A 26,912-nucleotide genomic window follows, 5' to 3' on the forward strand; every position below is an offset into this window, starting at 1 on the left:
GGTTTTCTAGTGTCTTAAACCGCTTTTATCTATAATGAATGAATAGCCTGTGGTTGTACTCCCCAGTGATGGATACGTCTTGATATTTAAATCTTTGGTATTTTTCATATGGACTCCACAGAGTGCATTGCCACCTCGGTGTGTGGCTAAGATTATACTGCGGCATAGAACATCCGACATTAGAACATAGATGATCCCAACAAGACACATCCAATCAACCAAGCTGGCCACCAAACACACCATACCACGACTTGGGTCCACATGCCCCAGACATTCCAGCCGAAAGCAGCCTGTGTCAAGACCGTCTCGACAGATACGCCGGTGTACCAACAGACGCCCAGAAGAACGGTTGGTGGGGAAAGGAGGTTAAGTAACACCAATCCAGCGCCCGAAAAGGCGTACCGTTTGGCCGCCGATGTGCATTGCAGACGGTTGATGAAGCTGAGCGGTGCACAGAGAAGACCGATCATGAAAGAGAGGGAGAAATTGAGGGTTGCCAGGGTGGAAAGGGACAATCCCAAGAGTAGCAGGGCAAATGATTTGATCAAAAGATACTGTTGTGGAACGAGGGGTGTGAATAGACCCAAGCCGTTACGGAGGAGGGCGGCCAGAAGCAAAGGGAAAACAATGTCCACGGCGACGAAGGCGTAGGTGACGGTTGTGAAAAGCTAGAGACATGTTAGCAAAACAAATTTTCTCGTGGCAACCCTCACAATTTCATCAACTAACCTGATGGGGAAGTGTGTTAAAAGTCCAGAGCGGGACCAGACCGAGCAGATGAAGACCAGTGACCAGGGTGAGTGGTAAAGCTAGCAGACGCTCTGCAACCGGATGTCCACTGGGTTCCGGTGCTGATGCATTTTTAAGCATCGAAGCATCGGTGGTCTTCTCTGTAGGCTTGGGGTTGGTGAGCTTTTTGGATTTGGTGTCCGGATGATAGCCCGTTCGCATCCACAATGCAATCGCCATGATAGTAAAGTTCCCAGCAATAAGCATGGCGCTAGGGAGATAAGTTCCAATGCTGACAAAACGATTGGACTGCATTAGCAAATAAAAGAAAAAGCTCTGGTGCAAGTGCTCCAAAAGATTGTTCAAGCTGCGACATAGACTCTCGATGGTCCGTCCCAATGCCATCTCATCTTCCCAGCCTTCACCTTTGGTTTGCAAAGTGATGGCATCAATGTGGTAAGGCATGAAACTGCTGTGAGCTCCTGTGGCGTATCCAAGACCCTGTTTGGTCATGCCACGCAGCATAGTCTGCAGGCGCGCCTCGTAGCTGTCATCGTGCTCCCACATTTCTTGCAGATTGGCACCAATACCCATTTGGCCTCCTGCAATAGCCACTGCCGTGTTGAACAGATCCAGATTCGGCAACTGGCCATTGACACCATCATACACGATATGCAGGTTCTTGAAACGGTGGTCAAATGGATACTCGATGACAAGCGCACCTTGTAAGGCGCCGCTCTTCAACGGAAGTGGTTGAACCGATACCGGGTGGAGATCGTGGTAGGCATCAATCCATGCCTGGGTTCCGGATTTGCTATCAGGGGTGAAGAGGAATATAATATCCTTCGACCATAGCGACCAGCCTATCAGATGAACTCCATGTTAATGGTCCGTAATGTGTATAGCGTTCGAACACCATATGATACTCACGTTTGAAATATCTTGCCAAGGTCAGAGCCAATGTGACACCATTCAGGTTCAACTCATCATCAGCCGTTTTCCATGCAGCTACTAGCACGATCGCTTCTGTCGCATCGCCTCGGGGCGCGTGGATAATGCCATAGGTGTTCTCGCCCTGGTGGGTGATCCCCGCCGAAGTGTACTCATACTTCTGCGTCGCAACCTTCAAGCCCGCAACCTGAAGAATCGATTGGATTTTGGTAGAGATCCTTGAGTAGATATCAGTTTCATGTTCAGATTCCAATGCGCTCATGTCCATCCGACGTACGCTGGAGTCAATTCCGCCTCATCTTGACTGTCCCCACCCTTTTGACCCTCGTTCAGTAATCCTTCCAGCTCTCGTCTGTAACCGCGGAAGATATTCTGCTCGCTTCCGGTGAAGTATGCATGGACTTGGCCTGGTAAGAGCGCATTCTCGGAGATGTAGGTATTGCGGGAGTATTCATTCAAGGGAAGGAGGAGGAGCCAGGCCACGCCGACGACGATGCAAAGGAGCGATAGCACCGGCGGCAGGCGAACGAAGAGAAGTTGAGGGTTATTGCGCAAATTGCGGATCGCAGCTAGCATGAAGCATTAGTTTCATGATCGGTCTCTGGCATGGGGTTCAATATTGGGGAAAGGGACAGGAGCAATTCAAAGAGTAGCTAGATTTGCTCACTTACATTTCAGCGCCATTGATTCTAGATCATCGAGGGAATCTCAATGTCCTTCCCATTCCGTAACAAAGGGAATTCGTGTTTGGGGTAAGAGAAGGTGGAGTCTATGATTGAAGCTCCAGCTGGTGTTTACGGGGAATTTACGCCCGACGATAGTGACCAATCACGCAACAATCTGAAGTACAGCACAAGAATCTCTACATTATAGTCTCTATGAAGATATTCCAACATGAAATTCGCTATGCTTTATTGGCGATGCTGAGATGATCCACAGATGCGTTTCGTTTCCTTTCCTCATGAATCCCCAATCAAGGTGCACCCCCAGAATTGACGTACAAGAAAACAAAGAATTATGGCAGAGATATACATACGGGGGATAAAATTAAATAGTCATAGGACTGTCTTATGAGCCCAGGCGCTGCGTACCTCCCAAGTAGGTCAGGGGTGTTGGGCTTCCATTACCAGCGGCGTTGGAAGATGGGAGTACTCCATATCGGCCATATGTTTTCTGATCCACCGACACGTAGTGAGGCAGGCGACCCAAGAGGTTAAGCTTGCCCTCAATCCATCGCAGAACCTTCTCTGGGGGTACAAAGACCTTAAGGTATCCAAGACCGACTGTTTATGTTAGTAAATGCTTCAAAGATATCGGTTAGGAAAAACTTACAGAGATAGCCAACGAGAATTGCACCAAGATGGCCCAAAAAGCTTGCGTTGGACACAAGAATGGACAACACAACACAGGCAAATAGAGGTGATGTCCAGGTGGGAATCTTGTAAGGACCAAGACTATCAAAAGAAAGTATGTTAGTGATGATCGTTAATGGGGTTGAGAAGGAGTTCCACCAACCTGAAGTACGGGTGAGACTTGAATGTCCGAATGGCCTCGGAGCCCAAAAGCAAGAACACCCAGACACTAGATGCGGTTAGATCTGCTGTGTATCCTAGCTAGTTTTGCAGTGGCTTTCTTACCTTGCGCCCACCACCGGGGTGTTCCAATGCAAGATCGCCCTCTCAATCAAGAGGTAGAAACCCGCGGGAAGAGTTGACAACGCTAATCAATCCGAAAGTCATCAATAAATTTAAACATCATCGCAGTATCGCTCGAGGGCTACCCACGTCCAAGGAAAAGGGCGATCGAAGTAAGAGTACCATGTTCGGCTTCGAATCGCTCCAAGAGCGGCGTCAGAGCCACGGTGTTCAGCGCTGCGTGGAAAAATCCGGTGTGGATCAGAGGGTAGGTATTCAATCGGTACACTATAATTGAAAGAGAAACATCAGCTCAATGCCCTGGATAGCCGAATCGAGCCATTTCCGTAGTGTTCGGACGAGGACTTACTAGTACCGAAATTAATCTCGTCGGGAATCAGAGATCCCCATTGCACTACGCTCCAAACAGTTTGGAACTCCAATAGCCAGAAGACAAGAATCACCAACAGCACCAGTCGCGTGAATAGTGGCAACCGCAGGAGATATGATCGCACGCGCGACGGGTTGAAGGGAAGCGGCGGCAACGCGGTCGGGGTCGCCATAATGAATCAATTCCCACAGAGGGATCGCAGAGAATAAAGCAAGTATGATTATCTTCGGCCACGGGGAGTTGGTCGGTTTTCCAGTTGGGTCCAAAAGGCGTTGGGTATTTGCTGGAATCGACGGGGCGGAGCGGAGGATCGAGGCGGAACAAGCTGGCTTTTGTAGCGGGATTTGCGACCACGTATCAACAGGAATGTATAGTTGGACAAGTCCACGATATAAAGACACGAGAGGTCGAAAATCTGGGGAAGTGGTTAATTTCACATGATGCATTAGGCATAGCCAGGGATAACGGATAACTCACGAGGCGCACGCGATCCCGGCTATGTGCGAGAACGCGACTTTCTGGAAAGGAAGGGCCTAATATCAAACCGACCACGAAAGGCGGTTCAACGTAGACTACTGCGAGGTAAAAGAAACCTCCAAGAATATAGAAGATAAAAACAGCCAACAAGTTCGGGATAAGAATACGAAGACTCGATGGTAAACGTAAAGAAAATCGAAATGTCGATCCCCGCTAATCCTCGTTAGGAAGGATTTTATCTTAGTCACAGCATCAGACTAACGAACTATAATTGAACTATATCAAGATGTAAAGTTCAGATATTCCAAACTATCAGTATGATATAAACCTTGGAAAAACATAAGGTTGAATGAGCATGTATGTCTGCTTTACCTTTGACAATATATGCAGAAGTTCACAATACTAATGTGAAATTTACTGCAGATTATGTTTAAATAGCAAATTTGAACTATTCAAGGTCCACCTTGAATGATCGATAATGTTCCGAGATTGGGTTAATTATGATTTTTATATCTCAATACCAAACATATCGAGTAGCCCTTCAACTCTGATGTAAGTGTAGATTGGGCTGCTTGGCACCAGAATATATGAAAAGATGTGAGTATCTCAGCCACTGATGCCTCTATAACCTTCGATCAAACATATTCATGCATGATTCTATAGATGGCGGTTGAACCAGGTAACAGCCTGGCAGAAAGCCTGCTCCTTAGCCCACTTCTGCTTAGAGTCGCTCAGATCAGCGCGGACGGCGAAGCCGTGAACAACACCACTGAACAAGTTGATTTGCCACTCCTGGCCAGTCTTAGCCAGGATCTCCTCGGACTCGTGACGGAGCTTGGCAGGGAAGGCCGAGTCGATCTCTATTAAATGATTTTTGATTAGCCGGGGCGCCATTCTCTCTTCGATCTTGAAGTCGTGTGGTCAAACATACCAGCAGCGGAGATGGACAGAGGTCCCTCGATACCGGCGAGATCCTCGTGGGTGGTACCGGTGGGGTGGGCGTGGTAACCAACGTCGATCTTGCCAACCTTCAGGAAGCGAGTGACGTACTAAACCAAAGCCCGGAATTGTCAGTATTGATGAATTATTACGTATTCAGGGATACTCTGGAAGAACAATGGGAGGTGGGACATACACGGGCACCGAAGCAGTAGCCGACAGCAGCGATTCTCTTCACGCCAAGGGTCTCGCGCATGTACTTAATGGTGGCGGCCACAATGGGGTCGACCTTCTCGGGCTGGTAGTCCTTGAGCCACTCCATAATGTTGATACGGCCCTTATCCATGTCATCGGCACTGATCTGACCACCGGCGAATAGGTCAGGGAGGACAGTCAGGTAGCCATTGTTGGCGAACTCATCAACAAGAAGCTGGTTGTTGGGGAAGATGCCGAAGATGTCGGACAGGTAGAGGATGGCCGTATCAGGCTTGCGGTTGTTCTTGGGAGTACCAATGTAGGTGTTGACTGTAGATGGAATTGAGGTCAGCTAGCTAATCTCAGACGCATTGATTGGGGGGAAGGAGGGGGGAGGGTCTAATTCAAACCTACCACCGTCAATGGTCTTGAGCTCGCCGACAGGGGTGCCTTCGTGCTTGAAGCCAGTGGCGCAGCATTGAGAGGGAGGGTTGGAGGCCATTTTGTTGGTTGGTATTTGGAAGGATTTTGAAGTGGGAGGGTATCACAGAGTAAGAAGAAAAAGCCAAGTTAAAATACATTACTCAACCCCTCTGTCCAAGGCAAGACCCACTCGACCCAGTCTCGAGGCTTGCCCCTCAATGTCATTACAAAGCTTGAATTAACCCATAGTACAGCGGTGTCGTCCAATTACGCATATAATCTATAGATACACCGATCCCTGCTCTTAAATACTGATTTTGTAGAAACAGGCAATTATCTATGCTGTACGGTACCTTCTTTCTTTTTCCCCCTTTTTTCTTCGTGAAGTCATAGCTCTGCCGTTCGGTTCTCGGCACGGGTTCGGCGTTAAAGTTTGACTATCTCCGTCTACAAGCTTATAAATCTTTGCAAGTTCAATTCAGTTCGATCCAAGTCGAGTGAGAAGCGTATTGTAATATTCATTATGAGATACTATCATTCCATCCGAAAGTACCTGAGTAGGTCGATCATGCACCGTTATTACCACATTAATCCATAATCTTAATCATCAAACCAGAAAAAACAACATAAAAAAAGCATCAAGGGTCCGAAATTTTCGCACCCATGTTTATCTCCAGGTTGGGCATCATGTCCAGAGAACCCTTTATATCCGCAGAAATGTGACGGGGTATCATGAGCAGGAAAGAAAAATGCGTAAGAGATTCCTTCACGGGAAGCGATACGTGACCTGAGAGCGCTGCTCCCGCTTCGTAGCCCACGCCTTGAGCGCGATGAACAAAACCTCAAGAGCCATGATAAAGGCGGTGAATCCCATGCCCACTGTGAAGGTGAACATCGCATCCATTTCGTAGAATTCCATACTTTCGATCACGTTCCGTGTCTGTTGACGTTTGTTTAGATAAGTTAATGCAGGAGTATATATAAAACTTACACTGAGCATGAAAATAAGACCTCCAGCCATCAAACAGAATGAAGCAACGATCTCCGTAGGTGGACGTGCAGGTAGATAGGAAGTAGGTGGGCGCATGAATAGGAGCACATAAGTCATACCACGAGCCAAAGCGAAACCGACGAGCATGTTACCCCATTGCTTATGAACCATGGTTGAGGTCATGCTAGTCTGGTGATGCGATCCCATCATCATCCCTAGCAGCAGAATAATGAGGGCCGGCATCGGGTTGAGAGACACCCCTTGCGAGCGAGGAAGCTGCCACGCTTCGTCGCGAGTACCATGAGCAGGGGACCGAATGATGGTAATGTTAAGCGCTTCGCGAATGCGCTTGGATTCGAAGAGCATGCCAAGCTAAATTAGTCGATTATCGTCAGCCAAAGAAAAAACTCAATCCAAGTCAAGAGGTTCAATCTTACCAGGCCACCTCCAAAGAACATGATCGAGATCGAAACGTGCTCTAGATCCGCCGGGCCCCAGGCCTTACCCCAACTGGATAGATGCTCCAAGAAAACATTGGAGACACCGTAGACGAAGATAACAAGAGACTCGACAAACTCTGCTGATGGGACCTTGGCCTTCCATCTACTCACAATGGGCGCTCCCGGTTTCTTATTCCAAGCCCAGCCCAAATCGGCCCAGCAACCCATATAGCGTCCCAAGGTGAGAATTCCGTACCAGAAGAAGATACCACCCTTGATGAAGTGGGCCAGGCCATTGAAAATTTCCTTGCGTCTCATGATACCACCGTAGGTGACCGCACCCGTCGCAATGGCTACAAACCCGAACGGTAGGATGATCCGATCGACCACGTTGTATACCGCACTGAAGATCCGGAGTACTCGACTGGAGACCAATCCCGGCAGGCGGTTGGACAAGAAACGGTCCACGAAGCTACTGTGGAACCAGCTCCGCGTGGGAAGTTCCGCAGGCAGGGGATCCTCTGGCTTTTCGAAACCATCATCCGTCGGAGATTCGCATGGAGAGTGGCAAGAAGAACTGGGCTCCGTCCCTTGGCCACTATCTGCAGACCAGCGGTATTCATGCATCGGAGCAGACGGATATGAGTGGATCTGCTCCGTTGGAAGGGGCAGGAAAGACTCGCGCTCGTATGAAGCCGAGGATGACTTGGATTCACCACGTCCAGCGTATGCGAAAATGAGGGCGAGGATGACCTGGGCACTGAACACCCAAGTGGCAATCCAGCCAATTTTGTGGTGCGCATTGTTCTTGTACAGATCGGGGGTCTGGCTGTTATAGACGATGCCGAGAAGCAGTCCGGCGGCATTGAAAACCAGGAATAGGAATTGTGAAGGAAGGGCCAGGCGTGAGCGCGCAATGCTGAGCATGACAGCTGTCGTAGAAGAGCAATTGTGAGTTGGTGGTCAATTGTAGTCTAGGATATGGTGCTTACCTGCCGGGAGGACGAAGCACCAGCCCAGAACCATAAGAGCAACATGCGCAATGATGGAACTGGAGTGTTTCCCATAGGCAAAGTAGCTCATAACGGCATTACCCTGCCCTGTAGCTGATGGAGTCGCTGTGGCCGTTGTAGTGGTACTCGCTTGCGTGTTCATATTCATGCCCATGTCCATATTCATATCCATGTCCATATTCATCGACTCATCGTCTCCATGTGCAAGCGCAGTCGCAAGCGATGCGAGAAACACCGCCGCGAATGCGACTCGAGTAGCAGTGTTGCGCATTGAGATCAAATAGACTCTCACAGTTTGTTCCAGCTACTGTGAAAATGCGCTATAGTTACGAAGGAGGGGAGTTGTGCTAGAGCTCCAACCGGCGCAAGGTGAAGCTCTCGCAAATCGTGACGTAACGATACGGCCAACCCGGAGGAGAATGAACGCTTCCGTCTGGATTTTGGAGCCTTTTTCCCTTTCACAGTATGACCAGCTTGAGAAGGTCGGGAGAAGACCTATTCCGCAACAAGTTAAGCTTGGTTGTGGGATAGGAGATCAGGGCGATTTAAAATCTGCGGTAGGGCTGAAAGCGAAGTATACCGAGTATATGTGGGTGGGCTGTATAGAGTATATAAAGAGAGCCTCGCTTTCAGCGGGGCAGGCTGCAGGGAATTAATAAGATCAAAAGAGCGAACCTCCCGGAACCTGCGCCGATTATGACTACAGGATTAGGAAATTTTCTATTATTTTTTTTATTTTCCCTCGCCGGCGCGAGTTTCCAACGCTTTTCGGGGATAAAGAACCGGCGCCGAGAGGTGCGTGGCAACAACACTCACTAAATCCATACTTCCGTGTGCCGAATTTTCCCATGATTCACTCTCCGAGATCCCGTCCCTGGTATATTATGTGTCATTCAAATTTATTGCTCAAAACAAGCATCCGATCTTCAACCTTGGAACCTTGGAATATTGAAGCTATCTTCTATATATTGGTCTCACAGTATGCCCCGTGCCCCTCCCTTTGAATATTTGAACCTATGCATCTCTACTGGACCAGCAGGGATCTGCACATGCGTTGAATTCTGTAATGGACTTATGTATTCTGTACTCTTAGGGGGCGCGGATTTAAGAGGGAAAAACCCAAATCTTGGCATTCCTGAGCTATACACTCAATTACCAATCAAAAAAAAAAAATCTTTCGGATGAGTCGGAAAGCTCCCTTGGGACCAAAAATGACCTCATTCCAAGGTTTCCCTACCAGGACGAGAATCTAGAGCGTCAAGAACTAAGTGGAGCTACATGCATGTTTGATCAAATTTTCTCACTTGTAGGCAGATGTAACTTTTGCACTGTAAGCGCCCTAATGACGTAGTCGATCGCTGCCCAGTTGGGACTCCTTCATCCCGCCTTACACCGCTAGGACTAGACACGTTATTGAGGTATGAAATCATTTTCCCAAATTTTAGGCAACAGTTCCAAGATTCCAATCTCTTCAAATTTATATGACGATAGAGATCGTATGCTCAGTTGACCCTCACCATCCTCTTTCATCTCGATTTTCATCTCAATCAGCTTAGATGAACCCTTTCTGCATGGGTTTTCGGTCCCCATCGGATGATCCCTGAAGTGTCTCCACCCAATCAGTGATCCACTAATCACACATAGGCCGCCTTATAGAGTAGATCTTGGCCCAACAGCTTGTGGGAGCTGCCTTTTACATCCCTGTCTCGGTCATTCACTTGTCCGGTTTCCGAGCCGTAAGGAGGTTTGGCCTTTACATCCGAAAAAATACCGTGAATGCACAGGCACTGAATGGCATGAGGTCAAAGCCAAGGGCACGAGGAATCATATACAGACACGATTTGTGATTTACCGCCTTTAGGCATGCTCACTTGCGTGCAAACTTTGAATTAAGCGTTGGATCGAATCACATGAAGATGATGGTACCCTTGAGAAAAGCAAAAAATAAAGCTTTGGATAGCTTGCCGACTAGCAGGGTGTAAAGACAGTGAAAAATGTACTTCGTACAGTATAACTACTCAAGTACCCATTGATTCGTTCTTGACACATCAGCTGAACAGGGGGGCAAGATCCCTGTAGCTTGGAGCCTCATCTCACGTTTCATAGGGTTGAATTTGGTGTTGGCTGACGTTGGCTTCTCTTGGACTGGCCAGGCAAATATTATAATCTCCCCCTAGAGCTATCCCGCCTCCCAGCCACCAAAATACGAGTTCCAGTCCCATCTTTGAATTCATATTCGAATGAACTACAGACATTTCCCGAGAATCAGGATATACGGATCTCAGACCATCGAATCATTTCCTGTGGCGGGGCTTGTGTTCCTATAGCTTCACTACGAAGTGTGGATGACTCTGTGGATCCAAGGGAGAAACCTTGGAAGCTGTGCCAATATGGGTAGATTTTCTTTTGGCTGGACGATCCAAAGCAGGAACAAAAGAACGCCCAGAAGAATCTGCTCTCTCATCTGACGACCCCGGCGATCATGAGTTGAACATTCATTGGCTAGAATTGGATCGCCCATCCGCCGCCTTCCGGCTTCTGATGGGTTCCACAACGCACACGCACTTTGACGACACGCACTTTGACGACACGCACCCGGACATTCGGCTGAGTAATGCTTTTCTTCTCGTTTTTGCTCATAGTATATCCGAAGACAAGTTTTCTCTTCAATAGTACGTTGAAGCTATCAGATGACGCATCTTGGCTCGTTGCTGATTGGGTTGGAGGGCTGAAGAACCCCCTCCCGCCTGCATGAAGCTGACAGGGCTGGTCTCACAAGCTTGCCGTGTACCCCGGAATCTCGGTCTACGATCATACGGTCACAGGTCATTTAGCAATCAATTTACAATGATGTACTCCGTACAAAGTATAGAGTACCTTGATTTCAAGAACATATTGAGATAAACGTCGCCCGTCCCCACCTACACTTTGCTCCGGAAAAGCTATATCCACTCACCAGAGCACAGACAACCCATCAAGATCAACAGATCGGCATCGTACAATGCATCCATCCCTCGAGCGGAGTTACTGATTTAAGCAATAAAGCCCTTTGAAGAACTGATCGGATATCCGGCACCAGGCCTTCCGCAGGCCGTCTTGGCTCCGGGCGTGTCCCAGGTACCGCTGGCGCCCAATGATCGTCAACACCTTTTGGTTCCCCTGCCTTTTTGGATGAATACACTCTTAATTGAGTAAAGCTTTATCAATACGGAGTACATGACCATGTCGGTAACCGGGCTTGAGCACAGACTTCATCCATTCATATAATAATGTGCATAAAATATCCATCAAACACTATTTAAGCGACCTGCTGATCCTGCTCGAATCTGTATACCCCAGACACGCTAATTCCCGTCTCAGTTTATAATAAAATTTACTTCCAGCCACCAAATTATACTCGGTACATACGGACAAGTGCGGAATGATGTTTCTCCCACCGATCTTGATGCCATTCTGGTGTACTCAGGACACGAATTTAAGTTAGTAGAAACTGGCGCCGATCATACGTGTACTTCAGTTGATAGAATGATAACAATAGTCAAAGATATTTAACGAACTATCTTCGCTAAAAGTTGCAGTCAAATTGACTACATGTAGCTTGACGGTCATTATTCCTAAAAGACAACGGGGTACTCCGTACAACGGTCACAATTGACTTTAAGCATATTGAATCTGGATGATTACATATTTACCGTTCAGATAAAAATTGGTTAAACCACTTGCATCCGTTGCAGGCAGTGTTCAGCCTGATTGGATCAAAAAAGGCTCCCAGCTTCACCATATCGATGTCTTGTACGCCTCTGGATGACGACGGGACATTTGGTCAATTGATAGACCTCACATCATCCAGAGTTGCACTTTAAATCATACATTGTAGGTGTGGTGAAATCGATGCCATGTACAATTTTAGCCAGCCATTTCGCGCGTTGATCAGTGAGGTGGGCAAAACAACGGAGGTAGCGTTAAGGCGTAGCCTTGGAAAGGTCCAGTCATGATCCATTGTTCGTTGGGGTAGAAGTGTATTCCATTTGCTTTATTTGATCGCTTTAAATCTCCGGTCGACTGACTTAGCCATTTCATGTCAATGGCATATCGTTTGACATATTAATCCGATGAATGCTTGTTTTAAAGAGATACGGGAAGCGTGAGTATGCAGAGAGGTAGATTGAGCGTTTCATACGACCTAGCACGGGTAGTGGAGAGAATTCAAAGTCTGTGGTTGTGACAAAGCAGACAACATCCTCGTAGTTTTGCGAGGTAATGGGGACTTGTTTCCAACATCCGTGAACGGGTAGACCATTGATTGAGGAGCACTTGAGAGAAAAACCAGAATATTCTTGGGAACATATAATACAGAAAATATTTCACAACAGCCACAATGCTGCTATACCCAAAAAGCATGAACTTTTCAAGAAGTATACTTAGTATGATTGCCTGGGATCTAAGTAAAGTTAGATACAGATAGGATGACATAATCAGGGAGCGCAGCTGAATCACATGACTATGCCCTGAAACAGACTAGCGTGTGAATCAAGCGAGCTGGTCCGTGCACTTCCCCATCGGGGCGGCACACAACGATTTTCGACCCCGAACTTCTCGACTTTCCTTCAACAGCGCCAACGACCCTCGTCAACAACCCCCCCGTCAACTTCCCCCACGACAACTCAAGATGACTCACGAGTCCGTTTGGTTCAGCCGCCCCCGCAAGTAAGTCGACTAGAACGAACCTCTGGCCTTCAAAACGACAGCAACTAACAGACCTCTTCAGGTACGGCAAGGGTTCCCGTGAATGGTGTGTTCGCCCCTCAGACTCCTCCCACCGATAAGAAACGACTGCACAAAGAAGAGAGCGATAGAGCGCTAGAAAGAGCCTCGAAAACCACGAATAACGAAGAAGAAATCCGGAGGAATAATGGCTAATTTATGTTCGATCGATACAGCCGTGTCTGCACCCACCGCGCTGGTCTGATCCGCAAGTACGGCGTATGTCGGATCCCTCTTAATACACGATACTCCAGCGCACACATAAATGTGCCCGGAGCATAAGATTGGAACCAATTGAAGCTAATACGGGCTCATTTTTACAGATGAACATCTGCCGTCAGTGCTTCCGTGAGAAGTCCACCGACATCGGTTTCGTCAAGGTTCGTTAAACCTCTCATTTCGCTTCTACCACTTCGACTCGACACCGAACCATAATATTTGGATATTGCCGGAGGACCAGGAATTTTAGGGCTTGAAACTAACCGCGTCCTCAATACAGTACCGCTAAACAACTAAACCATGTCCGCCTTTAAACACCTTTCTCGATTCCATTCGCGTCCATGATCCGTTTACGTGCCCTGGCGCTCGGTCACTATAGTGGCCCGGGAAGGGGAATGTTTCGAAGCGTCGGGAAATGTAATGCGCCCACGTTCCGTTCTTTCGCATGACGGCTCCCAAAAAAAGTGGTTGTTGATTCCTTATGGAGGAGGCATTATTCGTGTCTTGCTTATGGCACGGATGGACGAGTTAGGGACTGGGGTTGTTGTGTGAAGGAGTTTCTGAAAACGAGGATTGTTGATCCTTCATCCTTTTTTCTTTATCCAATATCAATGACGGGTTTTCTTCAATGATTTGTTCATGACTCCATATCTGGAATCCTGCGTACTTGATTTGTGAAGGGAACAAACGAATGGGTATCATCCGCGCAAGGGTATTCCCTCTGGTGCGCCTATTTCCTTTTCGAAGGTGCGCTTTGCTTTGTTCAATTTGTTCTTAGCAAGACAGGACAAAACCTCAATGTAGAAATTGGCTACGTAGTCCCTTGGATAACGATATTGTTGTTTTTATCTTTTGCCCATGCTATGTACATTATTATTCAAATCAGGCCCGCAGGCTTCCCATCCAGAGCGCCAGAGTTCACATCACACTGCCTTTGATGGCCTAGGTCTTCTCGGACCCGATAGTCCGGATCCCGTAGAACAGTAGGTAGGCGTCCTGTCGCAGGACCTCCGCCACACTGGCAACGGTGACTTTGTTGTCATCCATCAACACCCACTAGATCAAAGTGATTAGTGAGTCTGCCTTTCTATCAGATAAAGCTTGCACATACCTTATCACCTGCCACGCGGGTGTACGCGTAGTAGTGTCCGGATTCCATGCTACCTTGGTGGACTACGACCGTCGACAGGTCATAGATGTACCGGGATGTATCGACACGTTCCTTGTCCTTCTTTACAGTGTAAGGGAGCATGTTCAGAGTGAGGGGGAAGTCAATGTGGCCGTGCATCTTCTCAGAGGAAGCTGATTTATGCTCGTAACGCTAAAATATGATGTTAGAAATGACGGTACAACAGAGCATTGAGGAACATACCTTGAGATGCATGCAAAGAATGGAAGGCAGCTTGCGGATCTGCAGCCGCTTCGATGCGCGCTGAGGGGTGTTACCACACTTTTCACAGTGATAGGAGGCATCGGCAGACAGGTCCTCGATGGCGGTGAAATTGTCCAAACAACCAGTCAATGTGGCTGGGGTGGAGCTAGCTCGGGAAGCCAGCTTGCGTTTCTTGGTTTGCAGCTGCACATCAAGGCTCAGGTCGGCCATTGGATCTAAGGTCTGAGTGGTCTTGCCGCACTTGTGGCACATGACACTGCTTTGGAGCTCACCATAGAAGGTACGGTGGAAGAAACAGCGACATTTTTTACCATGACTTTCGGAGTGTCCTGGTGTAGCCGCATGGAGGGAATTCACTAGGAATTGAAAGTATTCGTGGGCATCCTGCTGACGGTATCCGGCCATATCCTACGAGGAAATGATTAGCAACTTCGGATTCCAGGGACCGAAGGGCCTTTCATCCTACATACCCGAGACGCATCCCAGCCGTGGTAGAGCAAAGTAGCTGCCGATACGGCGTCGGTCTTTTCGCCGCTGTTGAATTCCATAAACACTTCAGTGGCGGCACAGGCCATGCAAAAGCTCCGTTCGCAAGTGTGGATATCGTGTCCGCCAGCAAGGAAGTAGGCATTGAGGGTTGGGTCATGCAGCAAGGCTTGAAGAATTACGGATTGATAGCATGTTTGTCCCATATTCCAAACTCCACGGGCACCACGACGGGAGCAAGGGTTTTTGTAAGCGTTGTTCTTAACATAAGCCTCAGAGGCTGCGTCAGTGACCCATGCAGCACCTTTGCCGTCTATGTCAAGATCAGTAAGGCCGATTCCCGAGCATGAGCATCTAAGTAGGTTGTTTCTGACATTCAAACTTAGCCTGAGGTCCACAGAGTCTTTCCAGGCCATGATCATAGACAAGGTCCGCACAATTCTCGCAAAAGAGGAAACGGTTTCGTGACTCCATGTCTAAGGAGAATTAGGCATGAGCCAGTTATTGATTGAAAGCCTGAATTTCCACTTACAAAAAACATGACCGGTCTTCTTAGTATGTGCCTTTCTTTCAGTGTTCAGGCAGACTTCGGGACAAGAGACACAATGATACTTGGGCTTCAGCGAAGATACAGTGCGCAAGCCGGTAGTCTGTACCGCCACTGGCTCAGGCTTGGTGTAGGGAGCCAGCGCCTCATACATCTTGCGAAAGCTAATTTTGAACTGGCCTGCTGTCTGGCCATTCTTCAAGAGGGTAGCCAAATGTTCTGATAATGGGGTCAGTTCGAAGTCCGATCTGAATAAGGTAGCCACTGGGAATGGCAATACATACCACATCCATATGCGGCCTCCGAAAGAAGGTGAATGGAGTCAAGGTTCGCCATTTTGGGTCTTTGAAGAGGTCAAGGCACAATTAAAAGGGAGAATGGAAAGGATTGGTGCAATGTAAGATGCAAAGATGAAACAGGTAGAAGGTTCCGGCCCTCTATGAAAGAAAAGAGGAGAGAATAGCGAAGAAGGAAGAAAAATAGCAGGGCAATGAAGATTGTCAATCAGACCAATATCACCAGGTGGTGAATAGTGGGATGGCAAGGGATCTAATTCAGTCTCGAGGACTTCCCCTGAAATAAGCCAGCATTTCACTATAGAGCAGGTTAGGTTATTTATGGTGAATAAAGACAGTAGATAGAGTATTCCATGACTCACAAAGAAACAAAAAGGAGGATATGAAGTGGAAGATTGTGGTGAATGGGGTTATAGTGATAGGGCGGCTCTCCGTTACGCGCACTCAAGGGTTGCCGTGCCAGCTCGCTTCACTAAACGTCCGCAATCATGCCCCGCAATTCAATGTCCAAGACCAATCAGCCCAAGTGGCACTATTTCTTTTTTTCTAGCTCGAATTGAAACCGAAACACCCTGAACATAGGAGTAAAGGCGGAGACAAGATAGGAAGGGAAGAGGGATCCTTTGTCATCGGAAACGGTTATGAGTTTTTTCGGCGCCTGAAGGCCTGAGAACCCCGGATCGGACCAAACACCCCGTTAAGGCTTCTACTTACTGCTTCTACTTCTTCGCATTACTTGTCTATTTGTAATTTATATATATTCATATTCTGATGAGGGTTCAGTTTTATCATTACTCATAATAATTACATGGATATCATAGGGAACTCGATTCCAGTCCCCGCTATCCCACTCCACTGAGGCGTCTAAAGACGTCATTGGGGTGGAATATAGCCAGATCATCGCTCAAGCTCCATCTCCAAATTTTGGCAGCTGTGCTCTATGTAGCTGCGTACGAAAGACAACAGATTCACACGCCAAGCCATTTTACCGAATTCCCCGACCTCGAGGAAGAGCGCTCGGTCGCGCACGGTTGGCCCCTCGTGTCGTATATCGGCTGGTTGCCGCGCCACGCGTCGTACCTCGAGTGGTACCGCGTGTGGTACCCCGTGTGGAATACTTAGGTGTGGGTTTAGAGGAGACCGTACTAGGCGGGTGTTCGACAAAGGATGTGTCCGTGGTCCTGACATGCGGTTAACGAGGTCCCCGTATGGCAACGGAGTGGATGATACTTACAAGAAAGTCATTTCACCATCGTCAGCCGGTCGGGCAGGTTCATTCTCGGCTTCTGTTTCAGTGTCAAAGTAAATCTCAAGGCCATGGTAACGAGATGTGAATGCCTTCATACCTTTTTGTGCCTCGGCCTGCTTTGCTCTCCGGAACGAATCTGCGATTGGCGCCTGTTGAATCCAATTAGATAAGTTGGAACATATCGGCCACAGTTCTGTCGTTGATTCATACCTCGGGAAAATCCACACAGAAAGCGTTCATGTTCAGACCGTACAGAAAACTGGCGAAGCTCTCACTGAAGCGCGTCAAGCTCTCGTGCATCAGCTGGAGGTGCATGAAGTTGGCCTCCAGGTCTGCCATAGAGTCAGCGAGCTCCGCAAACTGCGGCTCTAGGGCATTGATGGCGGGCTGGTTGTATCCGGCATTGCTGATGCTATTCCCGTAACCGTGGGCTTCTCGTAGTGAAGAGCGGGAGCTTGGTCGTAGAGGGGTAGTCGGACGGGAAGATGGCCTAGGCCGTGAGGAGGATCGAGGGGCAAAGCCGTCCATTATCTGTTGAATTGGAGATAGAGAGGAAGTGAAGTATTTTGTTTTGATTTCGGACCACGAAGGCGGTGGGGCACGAGAACAAGGTCAACAGAGTCATAGAATCACGGAAACAATAATTGTAATGAAATTCCAAAGTCGACTGATTGAGTGGATTCAGACCTTGAATGAGATTGTAGGTTTGGGATAATCATCATCAATAAATTGACGACTTACCAGGCAAGTAAAGCGGTAGGAAGTACTAAGTGGGCAGGATGACTTCATCGACAACTATAGTAGAGCTTGAACATTGCAACATTTGAACATTCAAATCTTATATAGCTATATGTAGATATCTTCATGTCAATGAATGATGAATTCCCTGACCGTTCTCCTAATATTGACATCTTCTACTTTGGTCGCTGTCAAGATTCCCCGCATGCGATCGAATTCCTGATTTTCTCGAAAATCCACTTGAACTCCGCCCCAATTGGTCTCGTGTCTAACCACGCAGGCATCTTATCTTCTAAACCAACTCAATCGCATATATCTCCCTTTCCGCCATATGCGCGCCTGTTCAATTATACGCCGGCGCATTCATTCCTCGGCTTTCATTCCCGCACAGAGTGTCCCCAGTTCGCGACTCTCCCATCAACTCGCGAGACCCTTCTCCACATCTCGACCACACCAACCAAAGGAAACCTCTTCCTTTTGGATCGCATCTACTCTCCTTACTATTGGAGGAGGCGCTTGGATTTATCAATACTTATATCCCTCCGATCTCCCGTGCCCGCAGCAACCCCGGCTACCTCCGAACGGCCAAGACCCTTTTCTCAGTGTCATTGATACCCTCCAAGCCATGCCTGTCGAACCAGCCCCGGGCACTGTCGGGACCCTCACTCCAGAACAGGAGGTCAAGCTACGAGAATTCTGGGTTCTAGCCCTCAAGGTCTTTGGGGTTCCGCTCGACGCCTTGGAAGCCGAGGTCAACACCCCTGGTGAAACCACTCCGTCTAGCTCAGACAAGAAGTCCTCCAAGCGGCGTGGGTGGGGACTGTTTGGCCGGAGCAACGAGGATGATGGTGACGACTCTAAGAGCGTGTCATCTTCTAGTGGCGTCAACTCCAGCGTAGCGGCTATTAACATCACCGACGGCGATGACAAATACGGCCAGACCAAGGAGTTCCAACAAGCGCTGAAGGATATCAAACCCGAGGAGATCCGCACGGCTTTCTGGAGCATGGTGAAACATGATCATCCAGATGCGCTACTTCTACGGTTCCTGCGCGCTCGCAAGTGGGATGTGCAGAAGGCCCTGGTGATGTTGATTTCCACCATGCGCTGGCGTTTGCTGGATGTGCATGTTGACGACGATATCATGGCCAACGGTGAGGCGCTGGCTCTGAAGCAGTCGAAGAGCTCTGACCCTGCAGAGAAGAAAAAGGGTGAGGATTTCCTGTTTCAATTGCGCAAGGGTAAGAGCTTCCTCCATGGTGTAGACCGATTCGGCCGTCCAATTTGCGTCGTTCGTGTACGATTGCATAAAGCAGGCGACCAGGATGCCGAAAGTCTAGAACGCTTTACTGTCTACACCATTGAGACGGCTCGGTTACTGTTGGCTCCTCCGGTTGAGACTGCGGTAAGTGTCCCTTTTGTTCTATTTTCAAGGATTGAGATCTGACGAAGAATAGACTATCATTTTTGATATGACGGACTTCTCCATAGCCAACATGGTGAGTTTCCAACTTGGCTGATCCAAAGATGACATACTAATCCCTTTCCCACCAGGACTATGCACCTGTGAAGTTCATGATCAAGTGCTTTGAAGCCAACTACCCCGAGTCCTTGGGTTCCGTTCTCATTCATAAGGCGCCGTGGCTCTTCTCCAGTTTGTGCCCTGCGTTCATCTGAAATATACATCCCGCTGACTAGGAGTAGGTATCTGGAACATTATCAAGGGTTGGTTGGACCCCGTTGTCGCGGCCAAGATTCAGTTCACAAAGAATCGTCACGATTTGGAAGCGGTTATTCCTCCCGGTCAAATCATGAAAGAGCTGGAAGGTGACGAGAATTGGGAATACAAGTACCCCGAGGTCCAGGAGGGAGAGAACAGCCTGATGGAGGACACTGAAACTCGCGACAAATTGCTCGCTGAGCGCCAGGAGCTCGCCAAGGAGATTCAGGGTATTACGATCGAATGGATCAGTGCCGCTTCCAAGAAGGAGGCTGGAGCTCTATCCGCTGCCAAGGAGAAACGCGCGAGTCTGATCGACAGACTACGGAAGCAGTACTGGGAACTTGACCCGTACATCCGAAGTCGCTCCCTCTATGACCGCCTCAACATTGTCCAGGGCCATGGAAAGATTGAGTTCTATCCGGATGCCACGAAGGCGTAGAAGGATTCCTCTAGCTCTGCCGAATACATTGGTGCAGAGGCTATATACACTGCATGATCTGGCTCGTATTGTGTTGCATACTGTTATTGACGATCGGACCTAGACTGTTGATTTAATAAAAATAGGGAGGCGTCTGCATGGATCTGTATACAAACTTGAATTTGATTTGGCCCAGCTAGAGAAGATACAGGAAAGCCAATAATTTGTTAGGAGTGAATGAATGTCTATACCAGTGACATCGCCTTTCTGTCCATGTTTCTAGAAGTAGCTGAAGCTTAGAGATGACTTTGTAGATCCATCAATAACATTTATGTAGAGCTACTATCTACAGTATCCGCTGGAAATGAAGAGTGCATATCGCACTTACATCTTAGCTTTGATCTCCTCGTGCAGAGCCTTGAGCTTGTCCATCTCCGTTGCCTGGGTGGGCCAGCCGATGCTCATACCCTCCTGCTCATTGGGCTTGGGGATCTGCGCAAGCCATTAGTTAGTATGTGAAAGGAATCAAGGACCAGTTCATAGAAATCCTACCATGTGGAAGTGAACCTATTACCTGATTGTTAGTAACTGCCATCTTACAGAACGAGGATGGTATCAACTCACGTGGTCAACGACCTGGTGCGCAATGCGACCGTTGTTCTGCAGGATATTGAAGTCGGTCGCGCCACTAGCCTTGGCGATCTTCTTTGCAACGGGCTATACAAAGGGACTTGGATTAGCCAGGTCATCCAAGGACCTTGGGGGTTGAACCGAGAAGACCCCGTGGCCTTCCAATTCAATTCTCCGGTTCAAACTTCCTCTCCATGGGCTCCTTCTCGATATCTTCCCATACTCCCCAAATCTCACAGGCGTCTTTGAAAGAGTTTCACTTACCAAAATCTCTAGCAGGTCTTCGTCGGGGATATCAGTGAGCTTCGCGCCGTGGTACTTGGGAATCACGAGCTGTTGTCATTTTACGTCAGCAAATGATTTCTCATGAGAATGGTCAAGTTTGCTATCTGCGCATAATTGACCGAGTCGATAATTATCGCAATGGCTATTGGTATGGAGATCATGGCAGCGGACGCGTCTGGTGCGGGGGTACACAAAGCAAACACTTACCGCATGGCCGCGGCTCAGAGGCTGGATATCCAAGAAGGCAAAGACCTTATCGCTCTCGAAGAGCTTGAAAGAAGGGATATCACCTGTGGGCGCATTAGAGCTGTTGACACGGAGCCGGTCGGAGGGGAAATTGGCGAGCTATGGACTCATAGATAACTTGAATTAACTGACCCTTGATGATCTTGCAGAAGATACAGGCGGCGGAGGAGGACATATTGATTGATCTGGTGACTAGTTGATTGTTGTTTCGTTCTGATATTTCGAGTACAATGAAAGGTGAACTTCTCCAAATCTGGTTCAGATGGTCAGAGCTGAAGTCATCGAATGCGGGGTGGAGCTTGAAAAATAAAATAAAAAGTGGTCGTTGGTGGATTCGAACGAGGGATCTCTCAGATCAAAGCTCCCTTATATTTGACAAATTGAAGGGAATTTTGAGGAGTGGGACAGGCTAGTGCAGAACCCATTTCTTGCCTTTTACCAGAGATGGCCGTGGTTTGCCCACAAAACTCCTCTATACAATCTTTGGATACACACCGCGACACAGCTGTCGTTTTATTGTTTTATTTTTTGCTGGTATGGCTCTCTACTAATATGTTAATTACATTCGCTTTTTCTTTTTCCTTCTTGACTTTCAATGAGGGGGGGTACAAGTTCTAATTAGAGCTGGCTGGGTGTGTGCTTAACACACTCCTCATACGGGTCAATACCAAAATTACCACTACATGCTGTACCACAGACCTGTTTAACCCGCATTTTGGGTCAAAACCACATCGAGCTTCGTCACCTTAATACCATACTCTCCTTGAAGCCTGAAATACCAACACCATGGTCACTCCGATATATCTGGGTCGTTCTTCATTTTTCAAATGATAGTTCCAGCTCAAGTCTAAAATTAAATATTCACCAACGTAAGCCGCAATACCGAATCTAAAAGCTTGACTGGCTATTTTGAGGGAGGCTCAGTGAGTGACGGAGAGAATGCGGGCGCATATCCAATCACAGCGGCCGAATTGTCAGACCCGTTGGAAGGCCAAAAGGTGTAAATGCAGAGAAAGGGGTTCAACCCTGTAATAATGTAAAAAGAAGACAATTTGAGAACAATTATAGACCATTTTGCTTAATCTGATAGTTGATATCACAGAAACAGCCTCAAGTCAAGTATGATCATGAAGAAGTGATGCTTGAGTCTTCCAAATCAGGACTAGCGCTCTAGTCCCGTGCCGAACCTGCGAAATGCAAGTCCATCAACTCTAAGGACCTCCAATCCCTCCCATCCCCCACTCCACTCCATTCTCCTCCCCGCTGGTCTCCTCTGATCTGCTCTATCAGAGACCATGCAGAAATCCCGGGCTTTCAACTCTGCCCTGGGTTCCCGGGCATTCGCCCCGGCCCCGCGGGTCTCCGTCCACTTCCAGCGCCGCAACCTCCAAGATGTCGCTATCACCCGCACTGGAAAGCCCATCCTGAAGGTCCAAGGTGGCCGGTAAGTACTCAATTGCACCTCTCACGGCGCATTCTTGCTAATCTGTATTGCTTCCAGCTCTTCCCTCGGAGGTACCTTACTCGCGCTTCAATCCCGGTCTCCATCGAATATACTCACCTCCTCCCACAGGTTACACCGCGACCGTCTTTGGCGCCACTGGTTTCTTGGGTCGCTACATTGTCAACCGTCTCGGTAGGTTCAAGAACTGGCTTACAGTCCGACTGAGCGATTGGCAGCTGACATCTTGTAGCTAAGCAGGGATGCAACGTCGTGATCCCCTACCGCGAGGAGATGGCCAAGCGTCACTTGAAGGTCACTGGTGATCTGGGTCGTGTCAGCTTCATTGTATGACGCTCTTTTTACAGGCATTCTGGGTCGATCTAATCATTTCCAGGAATACGACTTGCGCAACACTCAGTCCATCGAGGAGAGCGTCCGCCACTCCGATGTCGTTTACAACCTTGTTGGTCGCCAATACCCCACCAAGTAAGTGATATAATAGTCTTCCGGCGTCGAGGGACAGTCAATTGACCCAGTGCCAGGAACTTCTCTTACACCGATGTCCACGTGGACGGCACCGAGCGCATTGCCGAGGCCGTTGCCAAGTACGATGTCGACCGCTTCATTCACGTTTCCTCCTACAACGCCGACCGGAACTCGTCGTCTGAGTTCTTTGCTACCAAGGTGGGTCTTACTGTGACCGATGGGTACAATTGCAGATATACTAAGTCAGATTACTAGGGTTGGGGTGAGGAAGTCGCTCGCTCCATTTACCCCGAGACCACCATCGTGCGACCTGCCCCGATGTTCGGTTTCGAAGACAACCTTCTTCACAAACTTGCTGGCGTGACCAACTTGTTCACTGCCAACCACATGCAGGAGCGCTACTGGCCTGTTCATGTACGTCGCATGATTCCCTCCCATCCGGTATTGCTTTAATTAACCTATCATGTAGGCCATCGATGTTGGCAAGGCCCTCGAGGCCATGCTGCATGACGACAGCACTGTTGGACAGACTTACGAGCTTTACGGCCCCAAGAACTACTCCACCGCCGAGATCGCCGAGCTGGTCGACCGCGAAATCGTCAAGAAGCGCCGCCACATCAACGTTCCCAAGGCCCTGCTCAAGCCATTGGCCTACAACCTCAACAAATTCATCTGGTGGCCCACCATGTCTGCCGACGAGGTCGAGCGTGAGTTCCACGACCAGGTGATTGACCCGACAGCCAAGACCTTCAAGGATCTTGGTATTCCGCAGTCCGACCTGGCTGATCTGGCCGATCTGACCTTCCACTACCTGGTATGTTTCGTACCCCATGTAATCCCTTGCCGTGCTAACATATTGTAGCAAATGTACCGTAGCGCCTCCTACTACGACCTTCCTCCCGCCACCGAGCGTGAGAAGGCCGAGGAGAAGAAATACGTGCACGTGCTGGACGACCAGTAGTTTGTGTTTTTAATGTGTATATAAGCCGTCCTAGACTCAAATTTCAATTTCCTTGTGTTGTCTTGGATCTACGTAGTGGATAAGATCCGCCCCGCAATCGCGATAGCATCGAAAATCAAGTTCCGACGACTTTCTACTCAATCAACTCACAATGCCCTCAACCCCCATCCTCCTCCTAAAAACAAGATCATCTCCCCACGATGGCTACGATGATTTCCTCTCCGCACAAGGCTACAATCCCTCCTTCATCCCCGTCCTAGAACACCGCTTCAACACCAAGAACCTCGCTCAAGTGCGGGACCTCTTCGCCTCCGGCGCATTCGAGCCCAATGCCACCAATAAAGATGAAACCGAGAAGAAATACGGCGGAATGATATTCACCAGCCAGCGAGCTGTAGAAGGATTCGCAAAAATGATCGAGCAAGATGGTCGTGAGTTCCGCATCATTCCAACCAGAGCTTCACAGGAGGCTTCAAGGACAAACAACATATTAACCAATATCAATCTAGTCCCCCAACCATCAAACCCAATCCCCCTCTACACAGTCGGTCCCGCAACAGCCCGCACCCTAACAACCCTCCGAGACAAATACCTGCCCACGGCAACAATCCACGGCGCAGAATCCGGAACGGGCGAGAATCTCGCCCACCTAATGCTCCAACACTACAACAGCCTCCACCCGCGCACCAGCCAAGACCAAAGCCCTAAACCAGGCCTCTTGTTCCTAGTCGGTGAACAACGACGCGATATCATTCCCAAAACGCTCATGTCGGAGTCGTTACCGGTTGAAGAGCGGATCGCTGTTGATGAGAGAGTGGTGTATGAAACTGGGGAGATGGAGGGGTTTGAGAGGGATTTTGAGAGGAGTGTAAGTGCTTGTGGAGACTGCTGGGTTGTTGTTTTTTCGCCTTCGGGGTGTGAGGCTATGTTGAGGGTTTTGAAATTGGGGCCGTTTGCTGGGGATGAGGATGGGGGTGGTGAGAGGAGGCTTTTTGTGGCTACTATTGGGCCTACAACGAGAGATTATTTGAAGAATATGTTTGGGTTTGAGGCGGATGTTTGTGCGGAGAAGCCTAGTCCTGAGGGAGTGGTGGAGGGGATTCGGAGATTTGTAGATTTGCGTAAGAGTTTATAGATTGGATCTGGATCTGGCTGGGTCTGAGTCTTGGATGTGTATATAGTACTGTACGGGTTGGAATGAAGCTAGAAGTGCATGTGGACAAATCACATAGATTTTGTGTATTTTCAAGTGCTGTGCTCTCTAATCACAATAATTCCCGGCTTGGGTTGGAATGAAATTGCATGCTCGATAACAGATATTTACGCTTCTTTACCGCATGATCTCCTCATAGATCAGAACTACCGCAAGTCAGTCAATGTAGCCAAGGGTGAGGAATGGGGGACACGCACTCTTCAGCTGTTCTTTGCTCAGAGTATCCTTGTTCTTGTCGAAATCAAAGAAACCATCGGGGATTGGCGGTGCGGTTGGCTCATCATCGGGATCGTGGTAGGGCTCCAGGTATGGGTGGCGTAGGGCATCCTCAACCGAAATACGCTTGGCCGGGTTAAAGGCCAATAGTTTCTCAAGTAGATCCAAGGCCATGTCATTGCTCTTGGGGAAGAGAGCGCGGAAGGGGATCTTCTTCTTAAATGGGAGGGAGCGAATGTACTCGCGGGCTCGTCGTGACTTGATGCCGTAGTAGTCTTCCATGGTAGGCGTACCAAGAACATCCAAGATAAGGGTCAACTGATGGTGATCTGGATCATGGTTAGCGTGGCTTCAAAATCAGGGTATCCAAACGTACAATCCTTTCCGGGGAAGAGAGGCTTCCCGCTCAGCATCTCCGCCAAGATACAGCCCACGCTCCAGACGTCAATAGCCTTGGTGTATTCCTTGAATGTCAACATGATCTCCGGTGCACGGTACCAACGAGTGGCCACATATTCGGTCATGAAACCTGAGTTGTCGTCGGTGGACGCGGCCGATCGCGCCAGACCAAAGTCACACACTTTCAAATCGCAATTGGCATTCAGCAAAAGGTTGGAGGGCTTCAAGTCACGGTGAAGAACATTGGCGGAGTGCATGGCCTTGAGCGCACGCAGAGTCTGGTAGATGAAGTATTGGCAATGGTCGTCCGATAGCTCTTGTGTGCGAATAACTCGGTGCATGTCGGTTTCCATCAGCTCCTACGGGGTTTAGCTGGTCAGGTACTGCATTATTTTCCTGGATCTATCATTCTGCATACCTGAATCAGGTAGACTTCGCTGAAAGACTCGTAATTACGAGGTCTTTGGATATCCAAGATGGAAATGATATTCTCGTGGTTAAAGTACCGCAACAGCTTCATCTCACGCAATGTGCGCAGACAGAACATGGAATGGTCGAACGGAGTAATCTTTTTGATAGCAACCTTCTGGCTGGAGGGCTTGTGGATGGCAGAGCTACACAGTATAAGCTTCAATTGACCTGATCAAGGGACCCAGCATCACTCACCAAACCACACCGTAAGCACCTTCTCCGATGACATCCTGGATTTCGTATTGGTCGGACACGTTGAAAGAGATCTTTCGTGACCCGCCCGAGGGGGGGTTCGGTTGACCCATGTTGCTGGTGCTACCATTCGTTAGCTTATGCTGATGCGGGGAAAGTGAAATAAAACGCGGATCTGCTCGTCTACGCTATGATCCACGCTAGAAGAGGCGAAAGCTAGTCAAGCGCCAATTCACAAGATTTGAGGACCAGCCCCGCGTTGAGCATCACCCGCCTCGGAACCGCAGTCCGTTTGTTGACAAACAGCCGTGAGATAAAACACCGTATCGCAAAGGCGGACAAAACCAAGAAAA

The 26,912-nt window shown here is 48.7% G+C and overlaps 11 protein-coding genes across 11 annotated transcripts; 4 read left to right on the forward strand and 7 right to left on the reverse strand.

The window, feature by feature from the left end:
* Positions 1–179: 179 nt before the first annotated feature.
* On the reverse strand, positions 180–3,877 carry N7520_000907 (Gaa1-domain-containing protein; the record flags this gene model as incomplete). Its single annotated transcript, XM_057134842.1, has 10 exons — positions 180–668; positions 730–1,592; positions 1,660–1,898; positions 1,958–2,249; positions 2,772–2,963; positions 3,013–3,134; positions 3,196–3,261; positions 3,318–3,399; positions 3,465–3,602; positions 3,685–3,877. The coding sequence occupies 10 exons, from the start codon at positions 3,875–3,877 to the stop codon at positions 180–182; spliced, it is 2,676 nt and encodes an 891-aa protein (XP_057000778.1).
* Positions 3,878–4,839: 962 nt separating this feature from the next.
* N7520_000908 (dienelactone hydrolase family protein) lies at positions 4,840–5,818 on the reverse strand (the record flags this gene model as incomplete). Its single annotated transcript, XM_057134843.1, has 4 exons — positions 4,840–5,042; positions 5,114–5,231; positions 5,318–5,646; positions 5,731–5,818. The coding sequence occupies 4 exons, from the start codon at positions 5,816–5,818 to the stop codon at positions 4,840–4,842; spliced, it is 738 nt and encodes a 245-aa protein (XP_057000779.1).
* A 687-nt stretch (positions 5,819–6,505) lies between these two features.
* Positions 6,506–8,454, reverse strand: N7520_000909 (Ytp1 family protein; the record flags this gene model as incomplete). Its single annotated transcript, XM_057134844.1, has 4 exons — positions 6,506–6,679; positions 6,731–7,102; positions 7,168–8,102; positions 8,163–8,454. 4 exons carry the CDS (start codon positions 8,452–8,454, stop codon positions 6,506–6,508), a joined length of 1,773 nt encoding a protein of 590 aa, XP_057000780.1.
* A 4,366-nt stretch (positions 8,455–12,820) lies between these two features.
* Positions 12,821–13,336, forward strand: N7520_000910 (40S ribosomal protein uS14; the record flags this gene model as incomplete). Its single annotated transcript, XM_057134845.1, has 4 exons — positions 12,821–12,890; positions 12,952–12,975; positions 13,124–13,166; positions 13,271–13,336. The coding sequence occupies exons 1-4, from the start codon at positions 12,853–12,855 to the stop codon at positions 13,334–13,336; spliced, it is 171 nt and encodes a 56-aa protein (XP_057000781.1). The 5' UTR covers positions 12,821–12,852.
* Positions 13,337–14,108: 772 nt separating this feature from the next.
* Positions 14,109–15,928, reverse strand: N7520_000911 (uncharacterized protein; the record flags this gene model as incomplete). The annotated part of the gene is made up of 7 exons (XM_057134846.1): positions 14,109–14,222; positions 14,278–14,487; positions 14,539–14,967; positions 15,030–15,358; positions 15,420–15,521; positions 15,578–15,811; positions 15,877–15,928. The coding sequence occupies 7 exons, from the start codon at positions 15,926–15,928 to the stop codon at positions 14,109–14,111; spliced, it is 1,470 nt and encodes a 489-aa protein (XP_057000782.1).
* A 945-nt stretch (positions 15,929–16,873) lies between these two features.
* N7520_000912 (DASH complex subunit DAM1) lies at positions 16,874–17,665 on the reverse strand (the record flags this gene model as incomplete). The annotated part of the gene is made up of 3 exons (XM_057134847.1): positions 16,874–17,069; positions 17,123–17,286; positions 17,348–17,665. The coding sequence occupies 3 exons, from the start codon at positions 17,663–17,665 to the stop codon at positions 16,874–16,876; spliced, it is 678 nt and encodes a 225-aa protein (XP_057000783.1).
* Positions 17,666–18,206: 541 nt separating this feature from the next.
* On the forward strand, positions 18,207–20,037 carry N7520_000913 (CRAL-TRIO domain-containing protein; the record flags this gene model as incomplete). Its single annotated transcript, XM_057134848.1, has 4 exons — positions 18,207–19,280; positions 19,333–19,374; positions 19,430–19,529; positions 19,580–20,037. 4 exons carry the CDS (start codon positions 18,207–18,209, stop codon positions 20,035–20,037), a joined length of 1,674 nt encoding a protein of 557 aa, XP_057000784.1.
* Positions 20,038–20,400: 363 nt separating this feature from the next.
* On the reverse strand, positions 20,401–21,352 carry N7520_000914 (HIT family protein; the record flags this gene model as incomplete). Its single annotated transcript, XM_057134849.1, has 5 exons — positions 20,401–20,508; positions 20,641–20,733; positions 20,911–20,979; positions 21,139–21,221; positions 21,310–21,352. The coding sequence occupies 5 exons, from the start codon at positions 21,350–21,352 to the stop codon at positions 20,401–20,403; spliced, it is 396 nt and encodes a 131-aa protein (XP_057000785.1).
* A 1,120-nt stretch (positions 21,353–22,472) lies between these two features.
* On the forward strand, positions 22,473–24,068 carry N7520_000915 (complex I NDUFA9 subunit family protein; the record flags this gene model as incomplete). Its single annotated transcript, XM_057134850.1, has 9 exons — positions 22,473–22,621; positions 22,679–22,692; positions 22,751–22,813; positions 22,872–22,966; positions 23,016–23,107; positions 23,164–23,305; positions 23,363–23,521; positions 23,577–23,921; positions 23,970–24,068. The coding sequence occupies 9 exons, from the start codon at positions 22,473–22,475 to the stop codon at positions 24,066–24,068; spliced, it is 1,158 nt and encodes a 385-aa protein (XP_057000786.1).
* A 151-nt stretch (positions 24,069–24,219) lies between these two features.
* On the forward strand, positions 24,220–25,203 carry N7520_000916 (uroporphyrinogen-III synthase HEM4; the record flags this gene model as incomplete). Its single annotated transcript, XM_057134851.1, has 1 exon — positions 24,220–25,203. The coding sequence occupies one exon, from the start codon at positions 24,220–24,222 to the stop codon at positions 25,201–25,203; it is 984 nt and encodes a 327-aa protein (XP_057000787.1).
* A 195-nt stretch (positions 25,204–25,398) lies between these two features.
* On the reverse strand, positions 25,399–26,672 carry N7520_000917 (mitogen-activated protein kinase; the record flags this gene model as incomplete). Its single annotated transcript, XM_057134852.1, has 5 exons — positions 25,399–25,427; positions 25,479–25,826; positions 25,874–26,255; positions 26,315–26,510; positions 26,563–26,672. The coding sequence occupies 5 exons, from the start codon at positions 26,670–26,672 to the stop codon at positions 25,399–25,401; spliced, it is 1,065 nt and encodes a 354-aa protein (XP_057000788.1).
* Between the last annotated feature and the right edge of the window lie 240 nt (positions 26,673–26,912).

The sequence above is a fragment of the Penicillium odoratum genome, assembly GCF_028828045.1.
Source record: "Penicillium odoratum strain IBT 22623 chromosome Unknown utg000001l_segment0_segment0, whole genome shotgun sequence".
Lineage (NCBI taxonomy): Eukaryota > Fungi > Ascomycota > Eurotiomycetes > Eurotiales > Aspergillaceae > Penicillium > Penicillium odoratum.